Source organism: Zonotrichia leucophrys, chromosome 12, assembly GCF_028769735.1.
Source record: "Zonotrichia leucophrys gambelii isolate GWCS_2022_RI chromosome 12, RI_Zleu_2.0, whole genome shotgun sequence".
Classification (NCBI taxonomy): Eukaryota; Metazoa; Chordata; class Aves; order Passeriformes; family Passerellidae; genus Zonotrichia; species Zonotrichia leucophrys.
The window spans coordinates 15,274,939-15,293,982 of NC_088182.1; the positions used below are offsets into that span (position 1 = coordinate 15,274,939).

The following is a 19,044-nucleotide window of genomic DNA, read 5'->3' on the forward strand; positions in this document are numbered from 1 at the left end:
CCGCTGGCCCCGCCCCGCCGCACGCCACCCCAGGCCCATTGGTTGGCGTACGCGAGGCTCGGTTCGCGATTGGTCTGCGCGGCTGTCACTCACGCGCGCGGCGGCGGCGGGTCGGCGGTGCGCTTGGGAGCGGCTTCGTGCGCGGCTGCTCCTTCACGGCCCTGCCTCGGGACGGGAGGCGGTTGCCCACAGCGCCGGCCCCTGCCCCGGCTCCGGTCCCGGTCCCCGTTCCCGAAGCAGGCGGTTGTGCCCCCAGCCCCACTGGGAGCCGGCGGTGCCCCGGCCGCGCCGGGAGCCCTGAGGTGAGGCGTCGCTGTGCGCGCGCTCCCCTCAGAGCAGCCCCGGGCCCACTGTCGCCCCTCAGGCGAAGGGAGCTATGGCCGTGCTCGTAGTGTTTCATGTGCAGGGAGAGCTGAGAGGCTGCACATGGAAGAGGAGCCGCCTCTGCTACCGGCGCTGCTCATAAGGCTCGTTCACCGCCGCGGGTCGGCAGCCTCCTGGCTGCCCTCCCCGATGTGGCCGTGGGGCTGTTCGGTGCCGGCTCAGCCGGACACTGCGAGCAGCTGGAACGGGACTAGGACAGTGCCAGCTCCTGCCCTTGCTCGAGCCTGTGAGTGGGGCACGGCCAAGAGTGCGAGTGGCCGGGCCTTCCCACAGCCGCCTGTGCACGTGTGAGGCTACAGGGAGAGGGAGCCGGGGCTGAAAAGACCAAACCACGGAACTGCAGAGGGGAAAGGGAAATTGCTTCCTCCCTGTGTGCAGACTGGTATTTGTACCAAGAAGTAGCATGAAGTGATTTTACATAAGTAGCTGGTCTCCTTTATTAAGGGAGACAAAACAAGGAGCCACTGGAGAGGGTCCAGCAGAGGGCAACAAAGATGAAAGGTCTGAAGTACGTGTCTTATGTGGAGAGACCGCAGGAGTTGGGCCTGTTTAGTCCAGAGAAAAGTGAGAGGGGATCTTATTAATGTATATAAGTACCTCAAAGGAGTTTGTCAAGAGGGTGATGCTCAGCAACAGGATGAGGAGTACTGGCCATAAAGTAAAACAAGTTTCACCTCAACATTAGGAAGAGCTTTATCCTGAGGGTGGCAGGGCACTGGAATAGGCTGCTCAGGGGGCTCATGCAGTCTCCTTCTCTGGAGATACACTAAACCCACCTGGCCGTGTTCCTGTGTCACCTTCCTTGGTTGGGAAATTGAACTGGATCTCCAAAGGTCCCTTCTAACCCCAGCAGTTCTGTGTTTCTGTGCAAATTGTTTCAGCCTCGGCCAATTAAAGTCTTCTCTGCCTCCCTTAGAACGGTAATGGTTGGTAATGTTTTATTCTTTTAGTGTTTCTCTTGTAGCAGTAAATAGAGCCTTGCAGTGGTGTTGTGGTGTGTTGCAATGTCCGGTTTTAAACGTCCGGGGCCCTTCCCATGTGTACCTATCCCTTCTCCCTTCCCCCTCGCCCCTCGCTGAGTGTGCCCTGTCAATCAGGCTAACATACCAGCAAGGCGTCGTGTGATAGGTGTCCCTAGTACCTTGAGACCCTGCCCCTTCACCTGGTTGGTGACTCACCTGTCCCCTCCCCTTCCCCTGTCCTGAGCTTAAAATGTGAATGAGACCATGCGGCTTCATTCTGTTACCAGCAGTGGCCCAGTGCAGACGTATCTGTACTCATGGAATAAACATCTGGCTACCTTCTAGCAGAATCCATTCCCTTTCTCTCCACCATCGCCAGAAGCTCTCTCCTGAGGAGAACGGAGTCCTGTCTTGTGCCCCGCTGCACTCTGCCGCCAGCCAAGGTATCTCTGGGGTTAAACACCACAGTGCTGCCTCTGGCCAAGCAGCGAAGGTCAGAACTGGCCTAGGCACCATCTAACTGGTTATATTGGGATACATATTCCAATACAGTGGGAAGCTTCCCAAATAGATACTGTAGCTGACAGACCTCACATAAAGGCACGTTTTCATGGGGGCTGTTTGTCTGCCTGCTGAATGTAACACAGATGGTAAAAATGGGATCCTTGGGCTCTTAGAGCATCCATCCCTTTGCCAGGAGGGAGCAGGTAAGACAATCTGGAGATCTTCGCTGCAGGGTATTCCTTCTGCTGCTTCCCTGGGCTGTGTTTGATTTTACAGAGGAGGGCAGTGGAGGCCTGACTGTTCCAGGGTTTCCCTGTGCAACAGGAGCAGGACTGTGGTGCCAGTGCCTGCCAGGCTGGAGCCAAGTTGGTCTCCCCAGCTCTCCCTGCAGCAGCATTCCTAGGGGACAGCTGCCAGCTGCTCATTAGTTGTTTGTGTGGTGATTTTTGGGAGAAATTGGAGTAGAGGAGGTTGTGGCCTCTCTGAGACAGTGTTGAAAAGCAGCCATCAATAGAGGAATGGCAATGAGCGCTCAGGGAAAGCCATAGTTGCTCCAGGGACTGTGAGTCAGAAAAGAGAGGGGCCCTCATTTCTCATGGATCACAGCAGGAAAATGTGGTTGTTGTTCTGTTTGTCTCGAACAGTTCCAAGTGTGATATGCAGCAGCTGTTTTGTAAGGTTTCATTTCCTTTGTCTCCTGCAGTCATCTTGTTTGTTTTTATTCCCCCTCTGTCTGGCTCTGCCTCTTCTCTCCTTTAGGAGACCGACTTCCCTCTAGCAGGGTTTGCCCCTTCTGACCTTTCTATCTTTCAAGTGTTTCTCTTCCCTCTATTATGTTGTGACGTTTTCTCCTTCCTCTGCTCTTCGCTCTGGCTCTGTCCCCGTTGTTTGCCCTCTGGGGATGGTAACAGTGTGAAACACCCTTGACCCACGAAGTCCAGGTCTTCTGTGAGCATCTCTGCCAACCTCTGACTTGTGGTTTATGAAGAGAGAGAGGAATAAAAGAAATAATCTAGGAGAGACTGAAGGTCTTCCTGCAGGGAAACCAGGGTGACCCACCTGTGGGGTGGAGAGCCAGGGACTGGAGCTGAAGGTTGGTGTGTCAGTGGCTTTCTGGGACCCAGGACAGGCAGCAGAGCTGTGCCTGTGTGTGGGCAGCTCACTTCTGCCCTGCCATGGGCACAGACTGGCCTCTGACCTCTGGAGGTGGCAGCTCTGGGAAGGAGCAGGTTGCAGGGCTTAGCTGGTTGGCTGGCACAAGAGTCCTTTTTGGGCATAGTCCTTTGTTACTGTTATGGTGTGAGTAACTGGTTTTGTGCTTGTGGGCTGGGATTAGGGCTAGCAATCTGCATTCTGTCAGAGGGGAACCTGTTATTTAGTATCCCAAGGAACTCACACTCTTCTCTTGCCTTGTTTTTTAGCCCAGAAGAGCTGCAAATGCTGTCCTGTGGAGAACCCACGGACTGTGGTCAGCTGGTGCTTAGCCAGTGACCTGTGGTAGCACCAGGTGAATCTCAGCACTGACAGATCAGTAGGTGGCAACGAGGAACAGGTGTGGAAGCCAGAAACTTCAGAAACTTCACCACAATGAGATGCCTCACCCATCCACTGCTCAGGAAGTTGTTGAGCCTCCCAGCCCAGTGTGTGCCAGGACTGGGGACTCCAAGGAAAGGTGCTGTGCTCAGTCCAAAGCAGTTGTTTCTGAGGCAGAGCTGCAGTGCAGGACCTGGGCTCGTGACTGCCACTGATATGGTCAACTATTGGCAGAAGGTGTTCGAGACAAATGGAATCCCTGAAGCACGAGAATCCAGTCAATATATTGTGTCATTTGTCCTGGGAGCAAAAACAGTTAAGTAATAGGAAAAGAGTAATATCTGTGTGTGCTTCTCACTTCTTCATTTTGACTGAATCTCTTTTTTATCTCATTTAGAGGGAGTAGAACAACTTATCCTCCCTTAGATGGCAGAGGGGGTGAGGGGTAGTGTATTATTGCCAGTAGAATACTCAGGGGTCTCTTAAAATCTCTTTTGCAGACTCTGAAGTGTAACATAAACATCCACCCTCACTTGCCTGATGAAGTGATTCTTAATTTTAATTGTTCTTGTCAACCCCAAAAAGTAGCAGTACAGTAGTAAAGGTTTGTTTCTAAACACGCAGATAAGTTCTTCTGATGGCTGTCCAGCTGGTTTCTAGCAGTCCCAGGCAATTGTGTTTGCCAGCATCCTGTGACACTCTGGAGGATGCCTGTGGCAGAGGACCCTCCAGTGGCACAGGTGGGCAGGTTTAAAGTGACTTTGTCTTCAGTTTCAGAGTCTGGATTCCAAAAGCCTCCACACTCCACTTACAGCACTGCAGCAGGAGCAAATCCAGCAGCTGAGCCACAAGCGGCTCCAAAGGTAGGAGCATCCTCCTGTACCTGTTCCTTTGGAGGGCTTTCCTTCAGCCTGAAGCAGCCAGGAGAATGGCAGCAGAGGGAGGCAGCTCACATGTCAGCTGTGCTCTGGTGGTCTCTCATGGGGATTCAAATGAGGGGCACAGCTTATCCACCTGCAAGCCACTGTCCAGTTGGTCAGGCCCCAGCCTGTACTGGTGCATGGGGTTATTTCTCCCCAGTTTATATGATTTCATATTACTCCTTGCTGATTTTTATGAGATTCCTGTCACCCCATTTCTCCAGTGGTCTCTCTGAAAATTTGCACACCCATCTGGCCTGTTAGCTACTCCTCCCAATTAATTCTGTCACTGCAGGCTTGCCAAGGGGGCTCTGTCCCTTCAGCCAGACCAGTAAGGTGGGGTATTGATCCTGGGGTACTCCACTAGAAATCAGCCTTCAGTTGAGCTTGTGCTGCTGAAATCAGCCTTCCAAGCCTGACTATTCTGTTTCCAGCCCACCTCATTTATCCAGTCTGTGCTGCATCAGCTTGTACATGAGGATGTTATGGGAGACAGTGTCAGAACCCCAGGGAAGGTCAAGATCTGGTTTTGATACATCAGACTGGTCATTGTGTCATGGGTGACTATCAGCTCACTCAGGAGTGATTTCCCCTTTGTGCATCTGTGCTGACCAGTCTCAGTCACCTCCCTGCCCTTGGCATGTTTGGACACAACCTTGAGGACTCCCTATTCCATCACCTTCCCCAGTACCAAGGTGAGGCTGACTGACCTGTAGTTCCCAGTTCCAGTGCTTGATATCAGACTGGGCTGTGGGCAGGGAGCTGCCCTGCTCCCTCAGTGTGACAGACTGGGCTGTGGGCAGGGAGCTGCCCTGCTCCCTCGGTGTGCACATGCACGTTGCTGATGCAGTTGCTGTCCCTGGGCAGGGGCTGCAGTGAGCAGGGAGGAAAGCAGGGTGCCATGAGAGCGCCTCCGGTCACCCAGCGCAGCCCCTGAGCGCTCACGCTCCCCTTGCCCACCGCAGGATGCCAGTGCAGTACGTGCTTGGAGAGTGGGACTTCCAGGAGCTGACCCTGCAGATGAGACCCCCAGTGTTTATTCCACGGCCTGAAACAGAGGTATGGATGTGGGGAATGTGGTGGGGGCGGGATTGGATGTGTGAGGTACGTGGCACGATACAATCAGGGCATTGCTGTGAAGGCATCCTGTGTGCTGTGAGGCTGCAGTGGTGGGGAAATCACATCACTCCACTTCTTTTAGAATGGGGGCGGTTCAAAGCTTGTGATCTGGAGCTGATGCTAGTAACCTTTGCCTCCTGCCTCAGAGCAAGGGATGCTGCAAGCTGATGTATCTCTTAATTACACAGAAATCAATTGCCATTGATGGAAGGATGTGGCTTTGCTTTCCTTAGTTCTGCTATAGTAAGGACTCCTGAGAAGTTCAAAACATCTACTGCTATATCCCAGTGGCTTAGAGCATACAGGAACCTAAACATTGTCCAGAGGTTGCCAGCAGAACCCTGCAGTAGCAGGAAAACAGTAATGCAATCCAGAGAGCCTGAGTGTCCATGTGCTGGCTGGTAGGAAGTGGCACCTACTGTCTGTCTCATGGCTCCATAGTTGTTTCTGGACAAATACAGGAAACTGAAAGCTAAGTTCTGAGCTGGGCTGGAACTAAATGTGACAGTCATAAGAGTGCAAAGGAGAGCCATACATGACCAAGTTAAAACTCTGTGTTCCCCAGCATTCCTACTGCTATGGAAGAGCTTAAGATCTACATGGTGACACTTGCCCTGACAGTTGCCTAGTTTCACTTTCAGCACATGGGCCATCCTAGCAAGGAAACCTTTTTGTTCACTAGTCCTCAGGAAGCTTAGAATTTACAGGGTGGGTTTTTGTTTGGTTTTATTTTGGATTGGTTTGGGGTTTTTTTACCTTCTGAGAATTTGTTTTCTTTTGGAGATGAAGTGGAGATGAGTCCCAGAAACTTAAACCTGTTTCGGTCTAGTAGTCATTTCTTCAATTATTTGCCTGTTGTAATCTGCAAAAGTTAAACAGAAATTTAAGGACAAAGACAACCTGAGCTTCTGTTGTGCCCTTTAAAGAAAAGGATGCTATTGAAATCCATGAGGAGGTTCCAGAGCATTTAGTGGGAATCAGCACAGCTACAGCATAGACATCCTCTCAAATCACAGAGAGGAAGAATATTTAGAACCAGAGTCTTGGTTTGGTGTGGGGCATCAGCAGCACTTCATGGAGAATCTTCTGGGCCCTAAATCATAATGCTGACACTTGTGTCCAGAGAAGCTGGGAGCTCTCTGCCTGGATGGGGTTCATCATTCTGTAGTGATTGAGTTTGGAGATGGAGCTCCAAGGAATAATTTTGCCAGTTGGAGCCAGCAATGGTTGCCTTTGTTATTGTCAACAGTATTTCTGCTCTGGATGATCCAAGAGAGTATTTCCAACCTCCAAATCCCAATTAGTTCATGGATGCAAAGGGAGCATTGAAATCAGGGAAAACTTGTATGTTCTGCAAGTCAAAATATCTTCTGGTGAGGCTTCCTTTGGAGCTGTGCTCTGGTTCTTCACCCCATGCAGTGCCAGGCTCAAAACAAAGGCCTATTGTGTGGGGTGGAAGCTGGGCTGGCCAATGCTTGAGAATGTTGTTAATTGAGCCCAGATGCCTGATTTTTGTAAAAGCATCTCTGCTGGCCCAAACTGGAGTACAGTGCTGTGTTTGAAACCACTGAACATATCCTGGTGCAAAAATGGACTGTAAACAGCTTAACCCAGACTTGTCTCTGGCAAAACTTTATTTGTTGTGTCACTTAACTTGCTATGAAGGCACATTTTTAGCACATTTATTGCAGAAGACCAGAAGCTTATGATAATGATTCAGGAGTGGAGCTCTGTGGGCAGTGGAGAGTTTGCTTGTGATGTGCTGGGAAGGTTCCTGTGACAGGAGAGCCATGGGGACAAAATCCAACTATTGAGCAGCACCTGGCAGGACATGGCTGTAGACTGGTGCTGCTTCCAGGAGCTGTGTCCTGTGTGTAACCTGTGCACAAAGGGGTGTCCAGATCCTTTCCTTCTGCTGGAAGAAAGGCTGGTAATTTCTGACTTTGTGTGATGGGTTTGGGTTGGGCTTTGTCTATGTTTTGTTTCATCAGAGTAATTTTTTTCAGCCTTCGCTGGACTTGAAAACTGCAGTGCAAGTACCTGCTTTCAGAAATGTTAAAGTTCTTTGCATCTGTTGCTTACCTTTTGTTTAGAATTTGTCTGCAGTGTTATTAAAAGCAGCAGTGCTGAAACTTTTCACCAGATAATTTCTGTTCTTTAGGAAGCAGTTAATTGTTATCCCAGGTTCAAGTTTATCTGAGACTGCACAAGCCACGTGTCTTGTTTCTGGCTGAGAAAATGTGACTCCCTAACCTGACTCAGTGCAGATACACAGGCAGCTTCAAAATTTTCTTCCTAATTTTCTGTATGTAGCTTCTGCAGGTGCCTCCTGTGTGTTGGTTTGAGTCTGAGGAGAAGGGAAGCCATGTTTATGACACACATGTTGTTCTCTGTTTGCAACAGAAGGGTTATGACTCTTGCTCCAGGGCCTTGGTAATGGCATGAAATTAAACACAGCATGACCCAAACCACGGGCATTGTTTCAGGCCTGGGGACAGAGACACACGCAGAGAGAGAAGCTCCCTTGTCTGCCTCATTCTGTCCTGTGTGAAATTTGCCCCCGTGTGATCTGTTTGGTTCTCTCTGGTAGCTGAGCCCTCTCCTGTTCTCCCCCTGCGGGAATGTTTGTGCAGCACATGTGGCTTTGTTCTGCTGCTCCATGGGAATCTGGCTGGAAGGGGACAGGCAGCCAGAAGCAGGGAAAAAGCAGGTCCTAGTCAGGGAGGAAAGCTTTGGACTGGCTGCTGTGAGTGCTGGGAGGGTTTTGGGAGGGCCTTGGAACTCAGCATCCTCCCACCTTTCCTCCCGTGGCACCAGAGCCAGGCTCCTGCCCTGGGGAAGTTTGAACCAAAGTTATGGGGGGTGCACAATGAGTTATCTTTGTTAGGTGGTTATTGTAATGTCAAGGCATCCCTCTCTCAACACTGCTTCCTCACTAGTAATGGAGAAGAAAGACCTTTTCCCAAAGCAAGTATTTTTTTGAACTTCTAAAATTTTAGAAGTTCAAAATTTTGTTTTTTTGCAAGAAGTTCAAGTTTTTGCTTTGGGAGAAACAGGACAAAGAGGAGGAGTATTCACCCAGCCGTGGATATGTCATTCCTCTTTTGCGCGGGTGACTGCAGCTCTCTGGGGCTGCTTTGGCTCGGTCCAGGCCGCCTCCAGGGAGGGGTGTGGGATCCGCGGCGCGCCCGCCTCGTACCCCCAGAGGGCGCTCCAGGCTCACGCTCTGCGAGTTCCTGACGCTTCCATTTCCCAGCCGTTATCCCGGGGTTTCTCATGGTTCTGAGAAGGCTTCATTGCTCAGTGGGGAAAAAATGGCCATCGTTTGTGCTTTGCAGCTATTGATAGCTCCTATAGCAGATGGTGGGAACGAAATGCCAAGAGAAAAGGTGGGTGGGAAAGGGTCCCTTCTTCTCTTGACAGTCAGCAGTTAAGGAGTGTTCTCAGCCAAAGCTGGATTTGGGGCCATCCTGCTTCGTAATTGCTAATGGATCTGTCCCCCACTGATTGTTTAATCCTCTTTAGAGTCTGTCTGTGTCTAACCTCCCTGGCATCATGTGACAGCAAATCTTGTGTTGTAGGTTGGAAAAGTATATTCTTTGCTTCTGTGCTGCCTGCTTGTTTAAGCATAAAGGAAAACCTTCAGGTTTTACTGTATAACACTTAAATAATTCACTACAACATTTGTAATTTTTAGTTATGTCTCTGTCTATTCTTTTTCCACCTGTGATTTTTAAGCTCTTTTGCTTGTTTCCCAAAATAGGTTGTTTCTTTCCCATGATAACATGCTTGAAAGCTGAAGTCAATGCTGTTTACTTGCACCTGCCCGTGGAATGGCATTCATTGTGTGGGGTGTTCTGTGAACACACTTGAGTCAAAGATTGGCTCAGAGAAACCTTTAATGGAGTTTAACTTCTAGATAAACATAATCATTAAACTTTCAAGAAGGTCCAGCACACAGAGAAGGGAGAGTTTTCTTTTCCTGACCTGTATATGCAAATAAACAGATTGCAAGGTGGGCCCTTTCTCTCTCCAGTGTTTTATGTCAAAGCAGTGACACATTTGCTGTTCCAATCAGTGCTGAAAGGAAGCCTTTGATTCAGAAATGTCCTTTCATTTCTGTAATTTCTTTACCACAGATGGATACTTCTTGGAAAGGTCTGAAGGTCACACTGTCTAGTGAGTACAGCCATTAATCAAAAGTCAGAAGATTGGCTTTTTTCGTAGTTTTGCCTCTGAGCAGTTGTCTCTTCCAGGGAAGGCTGCATCCCCTTTCTGTGTAATGGGCTTCCCAGTCTGGGAAGTGAAAAGGCTAACAGTGCCCTGCCTTGACATAGCTTAAGTCCCTTTCTTGAGATATGTGTAGACTTGTATAAGGCATATTAAACATAAATACACTAAAGCATTATTTAATAAATCAAAAATTATCTGCTATCTGTCAAAATAGAGCTGTAAGCAAATGTGCTAAAGATTTGGGGTTGCTGTTGAGGCCTCACAGATCAGATTTTGCCCATATGATAGACAACACTTCATGTGTTGGAGGAGAAAAATATTTTCTGCAGGTGGGCTGTGGTACAGAGGCTGGGGAATGGAGGTCACAAAGGGAGCAGAGCAATTGGAATTGGCCTTTGAGCTAGGCACAAAGATCATATAGAGAGAGACAAATAAGGCAGCCTGTGCCTTGTGCCTGAGGCACTTGTGCTGCCAGAAGGGCTTGGAGAAAGATTTGGGATTGCCAGTGTCTCAGGGATATTGGCTGACCAGGAGCACCCACTTTTTGCTGCCCAGTGGGCTGATGGGATCCTTGCATGTGGGACAGGGGAGTGCCACGTGCACGTAGCAGCATCAAATAATGAGTATTGCAGTAATGGAATAGCTGCAGAACTATTATGTCCAGTTATGTTACTGGCTGCTTGAGGAAGAAGTGGAAAATTAGATTTGGAGAAAAAACACTGTGTGGATTAATAGGTTGAAAAAGTCTGCCTTGTTGTTGAAGAGTGTGTAGCTCATCAGAGACAAGCTTAGGGGTAAATTATCTGGCACAGAGAGCAGGAATTTGAAAACTGAAGTCTCTCTGGTTTGCAGACAAGTGTATAATAAGCACTATAAATGCAGGGCAGAAGACAAAGGTGCACATCTCAGCAGAGAGTGTAATTAAATGCTGAAACAGCATAGCAAGAGTCTATTGCTGGCCACTTGAAAATCAGGACAGAATGTTTTCCCCGGACAGATTTCTTCTTGTTCAAAAGGAAATGATGGAAGAAACAGGGTTGTTCCTGGCTGACTGGCCAAGATGAACTGTGGTGGTAGTTTCTGCTGGCTTCCTATGAAGAAAACAAGACTCTGCTAGTGCAGAGAATTTCTTCCAAGCTGGTGATTTTCAGGATAGACAAAAAATGGAAATTTAAAGCTAAAATTTGTTCTGAAGACAAGGAAAGCAGCAGCTGTTCTTTTAAGTCATGCACAAGGCTGTCCCCCAGGTTAACTTATATAGACTTTTCTAATACGTTCTCTCAGAGCTCCCTGTTGTTAATGCCTGTATTTTTGGGGGGGTTTAAGCTCCCTATTGTGATTGAAAGAGCCTCCTGTTTCCATGCATTTCCAGTGAGTCCTGTAGCTCATCAGCAGTGAAAGCAGGAAGTAGGACTAATACTGGAGAAAAACAAGCTTTAAAATGGCTGTGACAGATGGGACTCGAGCAGATTCCCTCATGAGGGGGAGAAAAATCCTTTTCCTCCCCCAAGCTCTTTTCAAACATCCAAGTAACTAGAGCTAGAGATTAGCAAGCTAGACTTGTGCTTCTGTCCAGATGCTGTGTCTGGCAGTGGTCAATACCTGTATCTGCAGAGAAAGCAAAAGAAACCTCCTTTGATCTGGAGAGGTGTGCCTGGCTAGAGCTCAGTGCTGGACACCTGAGGTATGGGCAGTACACAGCAACTTGGATCCACTCTTGCCCCCAGGCATGGCTAAATTTAGATGTGACAGCTGTGGTGATTTCTCTTGGGCACGAGCACAGATGGGTTGCTGCCTGTTGGTAAAGTCATTCCTGGGTGCTGTCACAGCCTCTGCTGCGGCAGATGAAGCAGCACGTGGCATGTGCCCTGACATCAGGAGCAGCTGCTGTGTGACCAAAGGCAAACCCCTTCCTCAGTACTGGGTGTGCTGGGACATGCTTGTGTGTCATTGCCAATGCCTAAAGCCACCCTTTCTCTCAGGATCAGTGGCTCCTCTGGAGCTACTCAGGTGCTTTGATTCCCATCCATTTATAGTGGGACTTCCATGGGTTTGATCCCCACATGGGCCATTCTCTTCAGAGCTGGACTCAATGCTCCACGTGGGTCCCTTCCAGCTCAGAATATTCTGTGATTTTTCTCTTTCCTGCTATAGTGCCAGGCAGAAGAGCCCAGGACAAAAGCCCTGCCTGCCATGAAGCAGTGGGCTGGTTTGATGGCTTGGTTTTGGAAGTGGGACACTGGCAGGGCTTTTCTAGGGCCATTGCCATGGAGTTGGGTTTCCAGCTTGGTTTCCTGGTGTTTGTCATGTGCTGATTGGGAGCCAAGTGGGCAAACAAGATGGGAGAGGTGATTGGGTTAATATCAGATCAGGTTCTATGGAAAGTCCTGGATTCTGAGAATAGAAGTTTCTGGAAAGCACACAGATAAGTGAAACATTCCCAGGAAGTGAGAGAGAACAGAGAGAAGGTTATCAGGGTTTTCCTGGGGTTTTTTTGCTTTCCTTCTTCAGTTTAGTGACCACGGAATTTAGAGTCTCCTGCCACCCTGGCTCTTACCCCTGGAACTTTGGCTTCCCTGCTTTCCCCTGGAGCACGGAAAAAGGGTGCTTGTAGGGAATGCAGTAGCAGTTTGTGACTTCCACCCTTGCCTTTCCCGTTCCTCACTTCCTCTTGTTTTATTTAGTTTGTCCTTTTTGATGGCAAAAACATCTGATGGGCCCTTCCCAGGTGCTGGGCTGGAGCAGAGGATCCCCTCAGCTCTGTCCCTGTGCTCGGCTCTGCAGCCAGCCTTGAGCCCAGGAGCCTCTGCTGCCTCCTCCTGACTGTCTCAGGGCTGGAGCCCAGCTGAGCCTGTGCTGGTTCTGCCTGGGCTGCAGCTGTGCAGCCTCTGTGCTTTGGGTGCTGGCAGCCCCTGGCCTCTCACTGCTTTGTGCAGCTGCAGTTCCAAGAAATGCAGTGAACCAGAGCCCTGGCCGCAGGGCAGAGGTGACACCAAGAGCCTGTGAGAGCAGAGAGGGTGCTGGGGGCCTTGGGGAACCACACTTGTGGGTGGAAGGGTGAGGCAGAGGCTCAGGGGAAGCTGGAGGTGTTCACAAAGTTTTGCATTTGTTGCACTCAAAGAGAAGGTGGGGGGTGGAGCCCAAATAAAGGACAGTTTGAACTTAGGGTGAATCTGGCAGTGAAGCAAGATTTCCTGGAACCACAAGGTGAGAACAGCATTTGAGTGGTTTGGCTAAGGGACAAAAACTTGAGAGCCTCTTGAGTGCTGGAAGTTAGGTAGCATGAGAAGCAAATATTTGTGTCCCCTGTACATGTAAGCACAGGGTAATCACAGAATGACAGAACAATTGGGGTTGGAAGGAACCTCTGCAGATCATCCAGCCCAATCCCCCTGCCAAGGCAGGGTCACCTGCTGCAGGTGACACAGGAATGTGTCCAGGTGGGGTTGGAGCATCTCCAAAGGGGAGACTTTGTGCCTTCCCTGGGCAGCTGTTCCAGTGCTCTGTCACCATCAATGTAAAGAAGTTTTTCCTCATGTTGAGCTGAAACTTCTTGTGTTTTAGTTTATGGCCATATAGATAAGATTTGCTTCAAGGAAAAAGTTCAAGGAGCTACTGAATCCACTTTTCCATGTGACTTCTGTCTCTTTCTCCTGGCTGTTTCAACACCTCTGCTCACCTGTGTATGGAATGAAATGTGCAGGTGTCACCAGCTCCATCATGGGGCTGCCCAAACCATGTAGGGGACCTTCCTTCCCTTTCACCTTGCTGCCATTGCTAGCAAAAGCAGGCAGAGGATTTTAGGTTCTTTCTGGTTCTGTCTGTTTGCCATTCAGTCCCTTCACTCCTTCCAAAACTGACTTTTGCTGCAGGAAGGAGCTTCTTGCAAAGACTAGAGGAGAGAAATTCTTCAAAATGTTCATTTCCCCATTCTGACACAATTATCACACTGATACCCACGTGTCTGATACCAGGCTCCAGGATGAAAGTAGTTCTGCAGTACCTGTAGTACTGGTTAGCAGAATTTTTTTTGTTGTAGGTTGGGTTGTAACTGACAATAAGGACTCACACTGTAAGCAATAATTTGAATGTTAATAACTCCACAATTGAGAGTTCATTCTATCCAGTGATTAGCATGCTGTGAGCAAATATGGAATTGGGTCACAAAGTGGTTTTGTTTATTTCCCACTGGAATTTCTCTAACTTCATATCTCAGCCTTCAAAGCTGGTGATGAAACTGATGGTTAAAATGGCTTTTTGGTAATGTTGGCATTGCATTAGCAGGTGTTTGTGCTCTGAATCTGTTCAGTCTGAGAAGACATGGGGTATCCTACTCAGTCAAGATCCCAGCCTTTGGCCAGTTGCAGTTGTCCCAGTCCCAGTTTCTCTGTGCCACTCCCAGGCACCTCTTTTTAGCACCATCAGCCTCTTTGTTGCTTTTCCCTCACTGTGGTTCCAGTAGGATTCTTGTGCAAAGGCTGGGAATGTCTGACTTGTCTATTTTGTAGTCTTTGTATGAACACTGTAATACTCAGCCAGAAATACTTCATCTCCCAAGATGAGACTTGAAAGGGGCTCTGCTGTGTTCTGCAAAGTGCTGTAATTTATCAATTTCCAGTGGTGATATTTTGGAGGTGATGGTGTGATTGGAGAAGTTCAGATTTTGGCTGGATCATTTGCTAAAAGGTGAAAAATACTGAGAAGAATGATGAATATGGTTTCAAAGCAATTTTTGATAATTTAATCATTCCTGAAACCTAGTGGCAATGGGAGTGGGATGACTGGACATACTCTGTGTCATGATTGCTGGATTTTCCTGATTGCCAGTTAGAATACATCTTCTTTGCTAGTCAATCAGGTTGAAAATAATTATTCAGCCTTTTATTGTAGTGAGGTACTAATGTCTGGAAAATGATGCCATTCCTTTAGGTTGTCCCATTATTTTTTATGTCTTTTACTTTTGCACTATTATAGTAAATGTGTATTATGAGAAAACCAGCCTTTGCCTCAGTAAGAATTGAAAAGAAATAACCAAGACAATGAGGTAAGGCAGTCAGAAAGCAGAACTCAAAGCCTAAGTAATATCAATGTCTCATTTTATTTGTATTTTATGTGGTAAAACCTGAAATCAGTCATGTTTAAATGGGAGCTTTGGCAAGCACACTAAAATGCTTTCACTGAGGAATGTGTAAAGTAGGCATTCCATTCAAACCCATCAAGCTTGAAATTACTAATGAGAAACCTTAAGGAAGTTAATAAATGGTTAGAATAGTCCTAGTGTATGGAAGTCATATTTGGACATTTGTAATCAGTAACTTGTGCTACTCTGGGAACAGATGGTTCTGAGTTACTGTGGAGATTTCCAGGAAATGTTTGTAAGTGTCCAGAAATGGCTGGTATTTAAAGAAGTGATTTAATAGCCAAGCGGAATTTTTTGTGTGCCTTTTCTTCTGTGGTCTTGGAATGCTCAGCACCCCACCTGCTCTGCCAAAGGAAGCTGTGGCTGCAGTCTCTGGCTGTCTGCAGTGCCTGAGTCTTTTCAGGCTGATTCATCTGGAGCTGTTTGAATGGCCAAAGCCTCTTCTCATAAGTGGGGAGCTCAGGTGTTTATTTTTCCCTTTTGCTGTCTGAGTCCTGTAATAGTTTCCTCCAGCTTGGGAGCCTGTGAGACTGTTTTCATCCATAATTGTCTAGGGAAGGAATCCCAGAGCAGCAGTGAGGAATTTGGGATTTTGGAGGCTCTTGGAAAAACTCCCATATGAGGGCAATGCCAGTAATGACATGGTGACCAGGGCAGGGCATGTGGCTCCTCATACCTGGCTGAATATATTCAGATATCGGTCCCCAAACTTGCCTGCTCCAGGGATGGTTCAACAAAGCTCATCTACCTGAATGCTTCATTTTTGTACCTGTTTGCATCTCCCTTCTCACTTACTGCACATGTGGAGTGGCCTGTCCTGAAGGATGTGTGAATCTCTTCAGAGGTACTGCAGCTTTGCACAAGGCATCTCTTTTTCTTGCACCCCAGTAAGGATGAGAGATCCAAGGAGAGGCTTCTGCCCTTATGCACAAGCCTGTCCAGTTCAGGCTCCTGACAAAAGCCATTGTAAACTAACAGAGAAGCTGACCTGCCTGCCAGGACTTGTTCCTTTTAAACTTTCCAGCTTATGCCAGTTATTTTTTGTAAATGTTGTTAAACTTTCTGGATTTACAGGAGTGATCCAAGAGCAGCCCTCTCAAGTAGAGAATCCTAGGGAACACCTAGGCCAGAAGGCCTGTGTGTGCTGTTGTGCCCTGGAAGCCCAAGGATGGGAGGGAGCTGAGGGCACTGCTGAGCTGTTGATGCACTCAGTGTTCATAAGGTTTCCATCTTACAGTTTTCTCCAGTGAATAACAAAGGAAGTTCATGCTGCAGTCAGAGGGAGGCACATGTGTGCTTTCTGTTTTATCTTATTTTCACAAACCTTAGAAATCTTTGAGACCTCTCCTGCTGTACTGGATTTTATATAACATGGCAAAGGGATTTAAAAAAGAAAAGATTGGCGTGAGGGAGGAGGCAGACATGGCAGAACATACAGATCCAGGGGCATGGATAAAAATCTTTTCCATGTGACTTTATAGCAACAAAATATAGTAGGAGTCCACAATCTGAAATCCATGCAGGGAGCTGCTCATTGGGTCATTTAGTAACTCATTGCCTTGACTTTTCATCTGCAGGTTGGATTGCTTCAGATGCTATCAGGAGCTGTGCAACTGCCTCCTGGTCACCTACTGTACTGAGACTGTGTAGCAATCTTGAGTTTTGAAGCTTACAAATTCTGAAAGCCAAAATCTTGGAGTAAATGGTGTTGCAGAAGATAATGTGCTCCAGCTGTCTGGTTATTGTTTTTCCCAACAGTGCTAGAAGATTTCAGAGGATCTGTGGGAGATTGTATCCTGAGGATTTGGTCACTAATCAAAGCACCCTGTGGGGCAGATGGAGCTGAAGTGACTTCTGGCATGTCAGTTCCATTACTACCATCTGTGTTTTTAAAATTAGCAACAAAAATACATTGGGTACAGAGTCAAGAAATTTAAACTTCAGTCTTCAGATCACAAAGGTGTGAGTCAAAACAGTTCCCTTAGCAATTTTGTTTGTTTGTTTTCTTAGGACCTTGTCTCTCTAGTTGTGGAGGAAGAACTTCAGAAATGTGAGAATTCCGCCCTCTGTTTCCCAGTTCCTGTTCCTCATCCTGTGATCCTGGAAATTGGCTGTGGCTCTGGAGCAATTGCTCTGAGTCTGCTCTGTAAACTGCCACAGGTGAGCTCCCTTCAGTGCTCCTGGTGCAATAGATGCCTGTGTTAGAGGACAGTCCCACTCTGCTGATCTTCACTGAGATGTCACAAACTTCTCTGAAGGCACTTTGGCAGCTCACAAGGTCTCTGACAGGCTCTGTAAGTTCCTGCTAGGTAGAGGAGGGATATTTGGGAATTTCTCCCTCTCCCCATCTGTCTGCAGGAATAGCAAAGGCATAATCAGAATGAAAGAAGTGAAGTGCTCATTCTTGAGCTGCTGCAGCTCACTAATAATCACCTTACCTTGAAGCATGGTGGGTGTTGGTTTAAGATACTAACCTGGACTGAGACATGGGCACACACTCTATTTGTTGAATTTATGGGGCAGTCATCTCTAAAAACCACCTTGCTGTGAATCAGAAGATCTGGTCTCTAGGAAACTGAAGACTAAATGATACAGGAAAGGGATTTACCATAGCAGTGTCAGTACTTGGGATCAAAAAGACAAGCAAATCTCACTGCCACAACTGCCAAACCACATTTTTGTAGACTTCTGTTCCCTAGTAACAACCCACAGCTTCTAAACAGAGTCAAAAAAGCAGGAGGGGACTGAAATCTGGGTGCCCAAAGCCCTTCTTGCCGTGATTCTTGTGGTGTGTCACAGGTTTATGGAGATACTCTTGGTCAAGAAAATGAGAAAGGAATCCAAGATCTCATTGCCTGTGGTCAAGGGAAAAATATTCCCCTCTCCTGAGAACTGCAGACCAGGCAGTTCCTTCTCAAGAATGAGAATTGCTGTGGCCAGCCCCTCCTCTTGTAGCAGTATAAGCCCTGCTGTGGAAGAATTAGAGCTTGATGCCTCTAATGGAAGGGGTGTTCCTCCTCCCAGTGACCTGAGAAGGTTAATATTTGAGCTTCATGACTTCAGAGTATAATTGCTCTGATTTCCTGAGCTGGGAGAAGAGCTTCATGCTCTTTTCCTTGCTTGTTAATTTAAAGAGCTGTGTCAGTCTGTCTCTGTAATTCTTCATGACAGTCCTTTCCCAGCCCAAACTGCTGTACCCAGGGAAATAAGGAGCCTTGACTGATTAGAATTAGTGGTAGCCACACTGACAGCTAAGTGGAGTTACACTCTGGGTAATCTCCTTAGTGTTTGAGGCAGAATTTGGCACTAAGGTACTGAGAAAACAGCAGCAGTTTTTCATTTATGGTCTCAGCTGTGCCCTTCACCTTAAGGGTGAGCTTCATGTGTGTGGGTGCTGGCCTAGGACCACGAAATTAATCCCCTTAGGAGTGATGGCAAATCACTCCATCATCTCCAAATGCCAAGCAGGTTCTTCAAGCATGTGTCCTCTGTGTAAATCCTACCAACATCTGTGCTTAAAAAAACATCAAGCACAGCAAAACCAAGTTAGGCCTTTGTCTGTGGTCTTCCCAAGGTGGAATTGAAGGTCAAACAAATCTCTCTTTGTGAAGCCTTGTCTCTTACCATTATGCTGGAGAACTTTTAAATGCCTGACACACTGTCAAGTACGTGCAGTCAATACAGGCAGTGAATCTGTTTAAGGACTGCTGTTGAGTAACTGGGTAAAAGGTGTCTGCATAACAGATGGAAGATGCCAGAACCTGTGTCCAAGTGGTTGTGCTAGTGTCAGGAGGGATCCTGTCTGTGCTAGGAAGGATAAATCCACCAACATGACTTCCAGCAGGCTGTGCCTTGCCCAGACTGGCCAGAGTGCTGAGTCTCACCCTGCCAGGAGCAGTGAGGGGTCAGTGAGGTGACTCACTGGGGCTCTGTTGTTGTCTCTTCTGGTGGGCTGCTGGCTGTGCTGCAGAGAGCTCCAGTCACCTTAGTGCTTTACACACATCACTGTGATCCCAGCTATGCCCTGCATGCATTCCTCAGGAGCTGTTCCTGTCAGGAGCCAAGACTGAGCAGTCTCTTGGCAGTTTTGATCTTGCATGTTTGGCAGAGCATGTCTGCTCAGGAATCTTGATGTTATAACACCTGCTTGGTGGATTTGTTGTTTTTTCTGTTCCAGAGCAGAGTCATAGCCATGGACAAAGAGGAGGCTGCTGTGGATCTCACCAGGGAGAATGCACATAGGTACAAG

At 47.9% G+C, this 19,044-nt stretch overlaps 1 protein-coding gene across 2 annotated transcripts in view; it reads left to right on the forward strand.

Annotated features, from left to right (window-relative positions):
• Positions 1 to 4: 4 nt before the first annotated feature.
• The window catches only part of HEMK1 (HemK methyltransferase family member 1), a 28,055-nt gene continuing 9,015 nt past the window's right edge, over positions 5 to 19,044 (forward strand). Inside the window, exons 1-6 of one of the 2 annotated variants that reach the window (XM_064723636.1) lie at positions 5 to 302; positions 3,272 to 3,698; positions 4,161 to 4,246; positions 5,269 to 5,362; positions 16,806 to 16,955; positions 18,973 to 19,037. In XM_064723636.1, the coding sequence (XP_064579706.1) occupies positions 3,438 to 3,698; positions 4,161 to 4,246; positions 5,269 to 5,362; positions 16,806 to 16,955; positions 18,973 to 19,037 (656 nt within the window). In that variant the 5' untranslated portion in view covers positions 5 to 302; positions 3,272 to 3,437. Of the gene's footprint in view, positions 303 to 3,271; positions 3,699 to 4,154; positions 4,247 to 5,268; positions 5,363 to 16,805; positions 16,956 to 18,972; positions 19,038 to 19,044 lie in introns of both variants that reach the window. The other variant, XM_064723635.1, reaches the window with a different exon arrangement.